Here is a 12,730-nt window from a genome sequence, read left to right on the forward strand (position 1 = left end):
CTGCTCAGCGCTCGTGAGGAGTCAATCTATCAATCAACGTGATGATTGGCTGCCAGTCAGGAACCGTGTTCTCCGTGAGGCCGCTCGGTTAATTGATTATTAGTGAACGTTTATTGGTGTTTGACACCGACCGTTAATATGGACGAAGACTGTGATGTGGCAGAAGATGTTGGTAAGGACTCGTGGGACTCGTGGGACCTCTGGACTCATACTTTGCTTTTCTTGTAACTTTTATCTTCCGACCAGAAGTCAGGCTATACTCTTTATCTTTGTTAGCTTTGATGGACTTTTAAAAACTCTGTGTGTGTATTTAAAGCTCCTAATCTTCCCTGTGAGGTGCAGCTCCCGGTGCTGCTCGACTCCACGGAGACATTTAACAAATGAAAAGCGGTTTATTAACACCGACGACCCCGCAGTTTGAGGACTGGGGACGGGTTAGCCGGGTTAGCAGCAGCTAGCCGGCATCGGTTAATTAACGCGCAGGTGAGGAGGCACGAGGCGCCGCTCAGCTGGGACCCTCGTTAAGTGGCTGCAGGCTGCAGATCCTCTGAGGACCATGATCATCAGACCTCTGCCGACCTGCTGTCCACTCAGGGAATTACTGCTACTCACACTATAGACAACTGTTTTGAGGATATAATCAATATTTATGATCTCCAGGGGGTTTGACTCCATGTAAAATATATTTCAATAAAAACATATCTATCTGAATGATGGAGGAATGTGAAAACATGGCCAGGATTTTCTACATTTTATTTATTCAACTTTCTGGTTGAGTATGGCTTCATTCAGACATAATATGGTCTGATCGAAGGTTTGCAGAAACATATATTATATATATATATAAAAAAAACATATATTTTTCGATCTACAAATAATGTGATTTATCATTTGAGAAATGTCTTAGTAAAAATGGCAACCATCCTCCTATTCTTCTGTATAGAATTGCAAGATTTCTATGGTAGTAAACTGAATGTGTATTAAGCTTTGACTCTGGGGACTAGATTTTTAGATAACAAAAAATTATTCAACAGATTTCATACATGCAAAGATATCGGTGCCCTATTTTTTATCACGAGGATCCATGAATTATTCCCTGGGAAATTGGTAAAATTGTGAAAAACAATCTCTCAACATTAATGAAAGTGATAAAAACTTTCTCCCTTCTACTTCTGCCTCTTAATCCAGATCTGCAAAATGTAACTGTCTCCTTCATGGCCCATGTCACAACTTTCCACTAAGTTTTGTGGAAATCTGTTTTGTAGTTTATTCATGAATTAATCCTGCTGAAACAAACAGACAGGGGCAAAACATAGAACAGGTAATTGATTAAGGAAATGTCAGCTGATTAATGGATCAGTTAGGTCTTAAATGATCTGACTGTGTGGTTCTGGTAAAAGTTGTAAAGATATGTTTAAGTGTAAGTCAAATTGAGAGTTTAAAGGCTGTAATACACATGACTTGACATGACCTCAGTGAAAATAGTCCAAACTTAACATAACCTGCATGTGTAAACTAGCTCTCACTTCACTCTGTTGCAGACTGTCCAAGCCTTCTGTGTGAGGAACTGGAGGATCTGGAAACAAAGAATGATCAAGGGAGGAGGAGGAGAGATGGAGAGGAGGAAGTGTTCAATCAGAGGGAGGATGAAGAGGCAGGAGAGAAGACAGAGCGAGATGAGAAGGAGGGGGAGGAGGAGAAAGATAAGAAAGTGTCTCGAAGGGAACTTATGGCAACAGAGGGAGAAGAGGAGGAGCAGATGAATCCAGAGAGTAGGCTGGAAGAGGAGGAGGCACAAGAGGTGCAGATGGAAGAGAACGAGATTGAGGACAACAAGGAAACAGTTTCTGTTCAGCAACACAATAAAGAATCAAAACACCCAGAGGAAAAAGAGGAGCAGAAAAAGAGTAAGAGGAGGAGAGGTAGGAAGCAAAGTGAACGAGTAAGAAACAGGAGAGGAGTAAAAGCAGTTGGGGAGAGGATGGAGGAGAAAAAGAAGAATCAGACACAGGAGGTGTCAGTGAGCTCAGAGGAGAGCTCGGCTCTGTCAGAGCCTCACTTTGGACTGAACAGCAGTGACGTGTCCGACCCCATATACCTGGGTTGTGGGGGTACAGGGATGTATTGTCCCCCACTTCCCATTCCCCTGCTCTTCTCCTCACAAACTCCAGTCCCTATTCAACCTGCACCACCTCAGCCCCATGGGACAAAAAGGCCTCACAGCCCCCTTCTGCCTCATTCTCTCCCCCAGCAGGGCTCACAGCCTGTTGAGGTGAGGAGGATGGAATAGAATACAATGATGCATTTCTATATTATGAACAGCTTAAACACAAAAGAATGAAATTGATGCAGCAAAACCAGATATCATCTTTATTCCATCCATTCTTCCTCCTTGTCAAAACCTGGTGCCTACATTACCCACAAAGCAACACTCCTGAAGGGGCAAATATTTTGTTCTAGTCATGACTTTTATAGTCTCAAGCATTTACATTTTATCATGTTCAGGTTTTATTGACATTTAAATTCAATTATATTTAGATTATTGAGATCAGTACATGTTTAACAGTTATATTGCAACTGTCAAATGTGTAAACCTCTCAGTAACCTATTAGTCAAGTGACTGACAGGAATTTAATTTTGAGAATTGACTGATTGTTTTCAAAGCAGATTATTCAGAATTTCTGAAAAACCATCTAATATTTAATTTAATTTGGCTGAGATGATGAGGTAATGTTTGCCTGGTTCATGGCAGATGGAGATAACCCAGGTTTACTCCACCCGACGCTCCATCCGCTACAGCACCAGGGGCAGAGGCCGGGCTCTCAGTTTCCCTCTGCTTCCGGGGTTAGAGACTGTGGACAACTGCCTGCTGCCGCCTGCACCGAAGAAGAAAACACGGACACTCTACAATACCGGTAACCAAATGATCTGTTTGTCGAGGTGTTTTCACATTATGCAAATACTTGCATGTGTGTGTTGTGCTTATGCCTACAGATCAGTTAGAGCATTTAGAGGCCCTATTCCAGGAGGACCATTATCCTGATGCAGAGAAGAGGAAGGTGATTGCAGCTTCAGTTGGTGTCACACCTCAGAGAATTATGGTAAAACATCAAACCATCTCTTATTTTCCTTTTGATAATTGGACTATCTACATGAGTAAGAATAGAAAAAAATGTGGCTTGTCTTGCTTTCACTCTCCTCTGCCCCTTCTCATTCTCGCTGTCACCCTCTGTTTTCTCTTGTGGTCACTCGTTCTCCATCTCTACAATCTGCTGTGGCCCAGGTTTGGTTTCAGAACCGCAGGGCTAAGTGGAGGAAAGTGGAGCGCTCCATCACAGCAAAGGTTGAACATAGACAGAGTAGAGCTGGATGCAGCAGCAGCCCCCCTCATCACCAAATGAATCCCACCCCACCCACACTGGCACCTAATAGGTCAGCTATGGTATGTTCACTTGTTATTTGATGATTTATTTTTAACAGTGCAATAAAACATGCATTCATGTTTTTGTTTTTCAGTAAGGGGGCTCCCTGTTTTCCTGGTCACTTTGCCTCTAAACTGCCCCATCTTGCCCCTGTGGCTTCTTCTTTGCCCACCCTGTCCAACCAGACGCCGAGCTCCTACGGCAACCTGCTGGCCAGCCCCGGTACACCTTCTCCAGACCCCAGGGTTTAGTTAGTGTAGATAAAATATACACAATAGAATTTTCACACGCTAAGAAAGGGCAGTGTATTCTGTGGTAACTAACCATGTTGTTGTTTATAAAGTCTGAGGTCATGTTCAGACTGAAAAAGTGACGCCCACTCACTCATTTTAATGAGGCCACTGTGTCGGCACAGCAGGAACACAGACACAGAGGCCTTTAAAAATGTTGATAGTTGCTCAGTTTTTCTGTTACCGAGCTAATCACTGTGTTATGGCTGGATATATCCTACAACAGATCTGGTTGACTATGAAATGCTGTATTTCTGTTGTTCAGCCATATATAATACAAGAGTTGTAAAATCCTACCTTTCAGTATTATAGTTTAGTTATTTAATTTCATGTTATTGAAGACATTGGTTGTTTTATAATAACATAACTTCTATTTTGTAGTAGGACCAACCATCAGTCTTTGGTGCTCAGTGGGATTTCAACCTGTACGTTGAGATTGTAAATTTTCCCAGAAACCAAACTGCAGTATCTTTTTAATATCAATGTTTAATTTCCAAGATCATTCCAGGGTGAGAGATGGGGGCTTGCACCAGCTGTCATCTCAGGGAGGGCTAACAGAGTACCACCCTCGTCCCATGCGCAGTCCTCCCCCCCTGCGACGAGCCAGTCTTCCCCTTTTCACAACGACGTACAACCCCTCCAACCCCACTCCACCCCTCCTCAACACCCCAGATCAAACCCCACCTCTGTTTCTGGATGCTCTGGAGGGTGGCTCCTCCTTGGCCCATCGTGACACTCAGTCTCTGCAGACTGACATCAGGTCAGTTTAGCTCATAACACACTGTGACATGAATACTAGATGATGATTTGAACAGGGACAACGAGTTCAAGAGAGGACAGACTGCAGACACGACCAGGGATCCTATGAAATACTGATATAATGATGGCTCATGCACAGCATGTAGTGGTAGGAAGTCAGTTTCCGATCTGCTCTGAAACATTTCAGAAATCATGCTCATTAACATCTCAGTTAATAATTGCTTTGTGGAAAACATTTTTCCAGCCATTAATAAAACAATGACTGACAATAATTTTCCCAGTGGTGCTTTGAAGACACCTAAAGGTGAAGTTCACCCAAATTATAAAATATCATATTTCAGGGGAATAAAAATTCCTTCAAAACGGGCTCTGTGATGATGAGATGAAATGAGTGTGCTCTCTAAATTAATTGGGACATCCTATCTTAAAAACAGTGCTTTTGATCTGAAATGTCATTTTAAAAAGTAAGAGCCAAAAATACACAAATCTCCACTGTTTTTGTGTGCTGCTATAAACATCGACACATAACCTTTGGTAGAAGAAATTCTTCCTAAGAGTTGCTAATTCTCTGAAGAATCACAGACACAATGTGATGGATCAAGTCTCTGTTCTTAATGCAGCACAGAGAGAAAACCCACATGGTTGTTCTTTGTCAGACTTTCAGATGATCTTGTCTTATATACCCTCAGAGGAACAGTTGCTGACATGAGGTTGATTAATTCAGTCATACTTCCAGGTGTCAATCAGGCCTTCCTCAGTACAGTGGCCTTTCCTGGTTAGTTGATGTCATCTCTCTTCACCTTACAGCTTTAACACAGAATATCACATAGGCTTCATTTGGCATAGACATCATCAGAAATCCACACATTTCCTATTTAAACTCCAATGTTCATTTCCCACACCCCAAAATCACTTGCATTGCTTTAGAGGAAAGTGAGAAAATTAGATTTTAGCTATGCTGGTCAACTGGCGCCACCATCAGGTCAGAGATTTAATTTTTCCAATACTTTGTTTTTTAACCAAACACATCTAAACTTTCTCATTAATCTTACTAAGAGGACAGTATAAATGAACAAATTCGTTTTCTCACTATGAGCATGTTTGCATACTGATTATATAATTTTGCGTAACGCATCACTGTGCCTTGATACAACCTCAAAGAGCTGCCAGTGTGGCTTCATCTTAAAGAGAGAGCTCTGTCAACAGCTTGTTAATGTGACTATTTACAAATGGATTATTGTATAAATCAGAATATCCCAAACTCTTTTTGTCAGGCCTCTGTTTTTTGGATAAAGATGACAGTTATTTTTGACAATCCATTCACTGCATTGCCAGCCGAGTATTATTCATCCCTCATTGAACACTCCTTGCCTCCCTTTCTCTGGAACAGTGTCATAAAAAGACAGATGCACTGGATCAGATATATGAAAGTGTCAAAGTGTGCAAGTTCATGACCATATACTGTAGGTAAAGTAAGTGAGTGTGACTGAATTCTTCTGTGCTGTCCCCAGTTCTCTCTTTGACTTTGGGGAGAAGCTTGACTATCTGACGTCCAGCCAGCAGAACAACAGTCTCTCCTACTTGCTTCAGAACTCCTTCCCCACCAGCCAGCCCCAGCACCAGGCTCAAGCATCTCTACCTCGCATGGCTTACCTTACCCCCTCCCCCTACCTCACCCCCAACCCTCCAGATTCCAACCCTACCTCCTACCTGACCTTTGGGCCCGGAGGAAACTCCACGGGGGTGGTGACCTACTCCACTGGAGGCCACACCTATTTCCAGTCCCAGAGTGCTGGACAAATCCTGCTGCAGTCCACTGGTCATCATGGTGAGTCACTGGGAGCACTTGATTTATCAGGCCACAAAATTACACCAATCGAGGCAAACAACAAAATAATATAATGTCAAATAATTCTTCATCTCAGCTTCTCGTGATACCTGTTTACAAAAGGAGCATCTGGATACATTATTTGCTTGTTTTAAACGTCCCAGGTGTTACAGCCACAGCTCATTCAGTTTTGAGGAAGATTGTGAGATCACATTTACTCATGTAAATAGACATTTCACATTTCTGTGAAATGTAATTATTGTAGTAGTCCTCAACACACAGGCCTTTTGTTCAGTTCACAACACTATCTCAAAATTACTTGCATGAGTACTTGGTCTGGCACATTTCTTTAAATACTCCAATACCCATGATTCTGATAATTGCCTGTCTCATCAGCTTCCTACAAACTAGTAAATTAGACTTCATGTGATGTCTTTTTTTTCTCTGGTGGTTTTTTCTCTTCACTGTAGTTGACTTCACCCCATATGTTTTTATTAAAGACCTCATCAAAACCTGGAACTTCCCCAGCTGCCAGTAACATTGTCTAATCTGAAAATGAAGAGGACGTTTGCTTCTGTGTTGCATTCAGTTGACAAACAAGAACCACCATCCAACAACTGCTGTTAAATATGATTTGTATCAGTAAAGATGGCTGCAGGGTGGGGAAGGTTCTGGGGGTGAGCTGCCATTGCTCTGTGGCTCAGCTGACTGGGGGGGATATAACAGAAAATACTTAGTGTTTGTGCTGGATGATCTCTAATGAAGCCTTTCTGTTTGGATCTATGTGTGTGTGTTTCCCCTTCAGGAGGGATCACTGCATACCAGTCGTACCCGTGGGGTAACATGTACAACCAACCGACCATGCACCAGCGTACCCAGTGCCCTCCAACTTACCCTGCCAGCTTGGGGACTGCTAGAGATCACCAGCCTCCCTCCTCCACTACCCTGCCTCCCTCATTCTACCCTCAGGGGGAACTCGGGCTTTCCCAGCGCTCATCACACACCCAGCCACACACCACCACCACCAGCAGCAGCTCCACTGTCCTACCTCCTGTGTCAACTCTGCGACCCTCGCACCTCAGAGCGGAGAGCACACCAACAAAGGTTACATCCCTGTTACCTTCTCAGGTCAGCCCTGCCTCTCCAGAAAGCCCTCCAGTGCCCCCTTGTGTCAAGATTGAGTACGAAAGCCCCCGAGAGATTCACAGCCACTTCCACTGTGACTTCTCGCCCATACATTTTTGACTGTGTCTGAGTGTGTGTGTGTGTGTGTGTGTTTAAAATATCTGTGTAAATATAACCTGTGTGTTTGAGAGTGATCCTGCCATTCCTATCTAGTATATTACTATTATATAATGTCAGCAGGCTTGGTTGAGCTGCATTTAGCTGGGCTGTAATAAATGTTCTTTGTTCTGTGAAGCTTTTATTTTCTGCATTTACTTAATTAAGGAGGGTGGTGTGAGTGTGTGCATGTGTGTCTTGACAGAGGCATGATTACCTCCCAATACACAAATAAACCTTGATACCAAGTCAGAGAACGAGTGATATAGAACAAGTGTTCGAATAGGGTGAGAAGTTATGCAGAAACTTTACTTAGTCTGGATCTGAATGTGGTAACTTTGCATATTCTGTATATGAAGATGGATGACATGTCTCCACTTCCTCCCACTATCCAGAAATGAAGCTAAAATACCCTGGATACAAGCACTGCCATGATAATGAAACACACACTCTGCCCATCAGAATTCAGCCTCAATTGTCAATCATATCCCCAATCCCCCTGCTTTTATAGCATCAAATAACCAATTAAAACCAAACATAGTGGAAAATGAACACTTGAACATACATCACACAGGAGGAATTCCTGTGTCTGTTAACGGTCCACACCTCTGGTGTTAAGATCATTTGATTGATGTGAGACATGCTGCTGATATCACTCATATCGGATGCATCTCTAGACCACAAGGGGGCGCCGTTCTTCGGTGTGAGACGACCATGACTGGAGGTTATTTACTTTTTTCTCAGATGCATCTCTGTGGTGGTGGTGGTAGTGGTGGTATGTACTGTGTGACAGTCTAAACCAGTGAAGGAGAAATAAGACTGTTGTTTGTGGTGAAGAGGTATCCCAGATAATCTCTAATACTTCCCAAATCCTTAATCTGTGTTGCCATCTGCTGTGTTTACACATTTACTGCACTTTCTGCTGATTTTATTCTTAGTATGCAAGTCAGTTGCCAGGGTTGGTGGAAACCTAATCCCCCTACGTAACCTCTGTGTCTGAAATTGCTGAAGGCATATTCCTGAGACTAGAACAGACATGGGACCTGCATGTCATTTCCCCCTCTCAGTAGTCAAATGAAAAACATAAAGTTTTCTTGTTTTAACTCTAGTTAATATTCCTAGTTGGTAGTCCTGCTGTATATGAAAGTAAAGTTTGAAGTGAAGCTTGGATGATGTGGGAGTAAGAGAAGGAAGTGTTTGATGAGAGCGTCGAGGAGGAGGTGGCAGGGACCAGGGGAGCAGATAAAGGAGGATGGAGACAGGAGTTGAGGCGGCGGTGTGTCGGTCTGGGGACAAGGGGGGAGAGCTGAGATGAGCTGTTGCTATGGGAGGAGGAGAGGATGATGGGTGGGCTCTGCCAGCAGCTGTGGGAGGGAGAAGACGAAGGGGGGATGAAGGAGGAGTGTGTTTGTAGCACAGGGGGGTTCTGGGATGAACAGAACTGTTGGTTATGTAACGGCTGTATTTGGGTTTTTAATGACCCTCTCTCTTCCTGCTCACTGGCTACTGAGCTGTTACTGTTGGCAGAGGGAGTGCAGCATAAACACACACATGCTCATACATGTGCTTCTATCTTTGTGGGGACTCATTGAAGTAATGCTGTAACCTTCTAACGCTAACCTCAACATACATGTATCAAACCTGACCCTTTTAAACAACGTCTCAAACTGCCTTTCTTAACATTTGACAGAGAGTGAGGAGCGTGTGAACACGTCCTTACTCTAAGTTCTTACAGTCAAGTGGTCCTTACAAAGATAGTACAAGCTCACACTCACTCACACATACATAAAAACTTCATTTGCAGTGCAGAAAACACTCTTGCATAAAACACACAACACATTCATCTCAGGAGCGGAGCCCTGAGAGTGAGAGCTCCTTTCAGAGTTAACGCAGTCAGGTTTTTACTCTTTTTCCCTCTACTCTCTGGATTTTACTTGTATCCAGTGTGTAGGTGAAGCCTGTCACTGTGAACCTTTCGCTCTCTGTAGTGCACATATTTCAGATTTCCTCTCATCCATGTGTCGGTGAGCTCGCATATGTGTTTCTAAGGCGGGTTTCATGTAGGTTAGTAATTAATTTTTCCAGGACTTCCCTGGTGTGAACAGAGAGCGCTCAGAGCGTAGCTGTAGGTTACGAGTGTGTGTGTGTGAGCATGTATGTTCATATGTGAGAGTGTTTAAGCACAGGTATGGGATGCTTCAGTCCGCCCCTGTCCCACCTCGTCAATATTGACTTAGTATTCTGAGATTTGGAGAAAGGGAACTTGTTTCAATATTTATGGATGTGGTCAAACGTGAAATCCTTGCAGTCTTTCCATCCTCAGTATGTGACAGTATGCACGCACACACACGCACACTGGGGAAAAAAGGTGAAAGAAAAAACCCAGCACTGCTCGTTTCCAGTCAAGTCAGGGAGTTTATTGATATAAGTGATTGAAACTAATAATGTTGGTTGTTGGGACAAAAGTGAAACGGGGTTTGGAGACCCTCCAGTCCTCTGGCCCTCTGGTTCAAATGGAGCGAGTGTGTTGGATTTTTAGTTTGTTTTGAAAAGATAAGAAATAGACCGGTGTTGGGGTTGGACGGAGAGGGGACACCAGGGAGTGAGGCTGAGGAACACAACAATCTACTTGTTAAAATAAATAACTTTGCCTATTTTAAAAATGAAGACATACAAACAGATTAAATACCTATGCTGTAACCATATTGATATTAAATACATGCACTAAAATTGTAATTATTTGAATGTGGTTTTGTATAAAAATTCCAGCGTCATGCAGTGTGGCTGAGATGGACGTATCTGTTTGTTTTAAACATTTACTCTTTGGGTCTGGCAAGACTGTTATGACGGATATTCTCTATATTGAGCTCCCTGGAGCGGTTGAGCAGTTGGCAATGAGGAGAGGACTTACAGGAACATTTCCCTTTTTCAGTCAGAAAGCAAATATGCCTTGATGTCTCTATATTAGATTTCTATTTTGCTAACAGAAGGTATACGGACAAGGAGAAAAATAAATGTAAAAGCTGGATCTCAGAGTTGCAGTAAATCTGCTAAACTGATATGTGAATGCTACTGCATGAATATGTATTTTTGAGTTGAGTGTGAATATGAGAAAACCATTGAATTAGAGTTTAAAATGATTATTTATCAACAACAACGTATGAATAATGAATCCAGGGCTGCAATTAAGACTCTTTTTTCATTATTTAGTAATATTTTAATTATTTTCTCTTTCTAGTTTGACTTCAAATAGTTTGTTTTCTCCAACCAACAGAATAAATTCATCAGGGTCCAATTTACCACAATAGAAGATGAAGAAAACCAATAAAAAAGTTATATTTAAGAAGCTGGAACCAGAACATTATGCGTCGCTTAGAAGTTAACATAAATCAATGTTCCTGTTTTTTTTTTAATTGATTAATTATTGATTCATTCATTCGTTGTTCAGGTCTGTTTTAAATGTAGGAATTTACTGTTTCGTTTAGCATTATTGTAAGTTACTTTTAAAAGATGTCATCTAACAATTTTGCATAATTTTCTTGACTAAATAATTAATAATTAAGTCAACCAGTTCAAATACAAAGTGAATAGCAAAGGTTAATTTCATAGATATTTAATCATTTTGATCCCTTTAACTGTTTTTTTAGTCTCCATCACTGTGGAACTCATTACTCATGTAAATCATATGAAAACACATGATGATAAATTTCACCTGGAAGAGAAAAAAGTTCACACATACTGATGGATGCTCATCCCGCTACCCGTTAACATCTGTGTTTGTCCCGCCTGCCAGGGGACCAGCTTACATAATCTGTGTGTTTGTGTGTGTAGTGTATGTTTGTGTGTTTGTGTGTGTGTTCTGCCTTCTCTTAGAAACCAAATAGCCAATTTCCAGAGATGGCATGCTGTCCAGGAAAAACATCTTGAAGCTTTCATCCTCAAATCCCATCACACACACACACACACACACACACACACACACACACACACACACACACAGTTGATTTTGCTCTGTCTGGATAGTTACTGTACAGCACGCACCCTTGCTCCTCTTCCCCTCCCAAACTAAAACCTCAATTGCGGCTTGTTCGGGTTGTGTGTGTGGAGGAGGAGGAAGGGGGAGTGTATAGAGGAATGCAGGGTTGGGTCGGGCGGAGTGGGATGTCGGAGGGAAAAGAGGGGTCTCTGTTTGTCGTGTATGTGGACTCTATAGAGAGATTAAAGATGTGTATGTGGGGTTATTGATGAAAGTGTGTTTACTCCACTGGGGCCCACTGCCTACCTGACAGAGGGGAGTTATGGAGAAATAGGCTGGAAAAGGAATTAAGGGGAAAGAGGAAATAGATTTTTTTATTATCTGGTTGAAATCGGGGAATCTTCCACTTTAGCTTGGTAGTTTGTGCAATATAATCTTTGTTTTACTTATGACACTCTAAAATACGAGAAAGTTAAATGAAGGTCCTCATGAAGGAAGTGAGAAAGAATATGGACGAGAGTGACAGAAAAATGCAAAAAGTTACGTGTGATTTAGGAGCTCTGAACTGAGGTGAACTTACAAAACCAGCAGTTGGCGCGTGTACTTCCAGTTCTACAGAAACACATGCTTATGCAGAAATGCACACACATGCCAAGGTGCGGAGCTGCAGGAACACTGTAGGCTGTGTACAGCGGCTCTCCTTCACTTCCGCACCATAAATGTGTGTTTGCTATATGAGGGAACGCTGGGAGAAAAGAGGAATTCATGTTGGTGTTTATTTGAGTTTTGGCCAAATCCAACCTGGGACGAATGCTTTGGCGGGTCTCTGCACCAAACCCCAGCCGCTCCTGTACCCCCAGCCAGTCACACACACATACTGTACACACTCAGACCATCATGCGCACACACATCAAAAACTTTACTACTTTGACACACACACATACCTGTCCATCCTACCCATACCTAGGTGTTTGTCTTTCCCTGCCCACTGGTTTAGGTCCTCCCAGGGCAGGTATTTCCCTTTCTTACACACACACACACACACACACACACACACACACACACACACACACACACACACACACACACACACACACAGGAGCTGCAGGGGGGGGGGGCTGTCTGTGGGCTGAGTGTGTGAACCACTTGCATTGATAACCTGCAGCTCAGAGTC

The 12,730-nt window shown here is 42.6% G+C and overlaps 1 protein-coding gene across 2 annotated transcripts; it reads left to right on the plus strand.

Annotated features, from left to right (window-relative positions):
* nobox (NOBOX oogenesis homeobox) lies at nt 1-7,718 on the plus strand. Of its 2 annotated transcripts, none has more exons than XM_020090916.2 (9): nt 1-172; nt 1,542-2,272; nt 2,753-2,915; nt 2,995-3,101; nt 3,284-3,432; nt 3,517-3,644; nt 4,211-4,472; nt 5,983-6,299; nt 7,105-7,718. In XM_020090916.2, exons 1-9 carry the CDS (start codon nt 139-141, stop codon nt 7,542-7,544), a joined length of 2,331 nt encoding a protein of 776 aa, XP_019946475.2. In that variant the 5' UTR covers nt 1-138; the 3' UTR covers nt 7,545-7,718. The 2 variants fall into 2 exon arrangements, with proteins under 2 accessions (XP_019946475.2, XP_069371963.1); XM_069515862.1 differs by lacking the exon at nt 1-172 and adding an exon at nt 240-483.
* Nucleotides 7,719-12,730: the final 5,012 nt, after the last annotated feature.

This window comes from Paralichthys olivaceus, chromosome 20 (genome assembly GCF_024713975.1).
Source record: "Paralichthys olivaceus isolate ysfri-2021 chromosome 20, ASM2471397v2, whole genome shotgun sequence".
In the NCBI taxonomy this organism is placed as follows: domain Eukaryota; kingdom Metazoa; phylum Chordata; class Actinopteri; order Pleuronectiformes; family Paralichthyidae; genus Paralichthys; species Paralichthys olivaceus.

Excerpts from the sequence above, each read along its gene's own strand:
- nobox (XM_020090916.2), top strand. The coding sequence starts at position 139 with ATGGACGAAGACTGTGATGTGGCAGAAGATGTTG. Across the intron at positions 2,916-2,994 it reads ACGGACACTCTACAATACCG|ATCAGTTAGAGCATTTAGAG; the intron begins GTAACCAAATGA and ends TTATGCCTACAG. Across the intron at positions 4,473-5,982 it reads TCTCTGCAGACTGACATCAG|TTCTCTCTTTGACTTTGGGG; the intron begins GTCAGTTTAGCT and ends TGCTGTCCCCAG.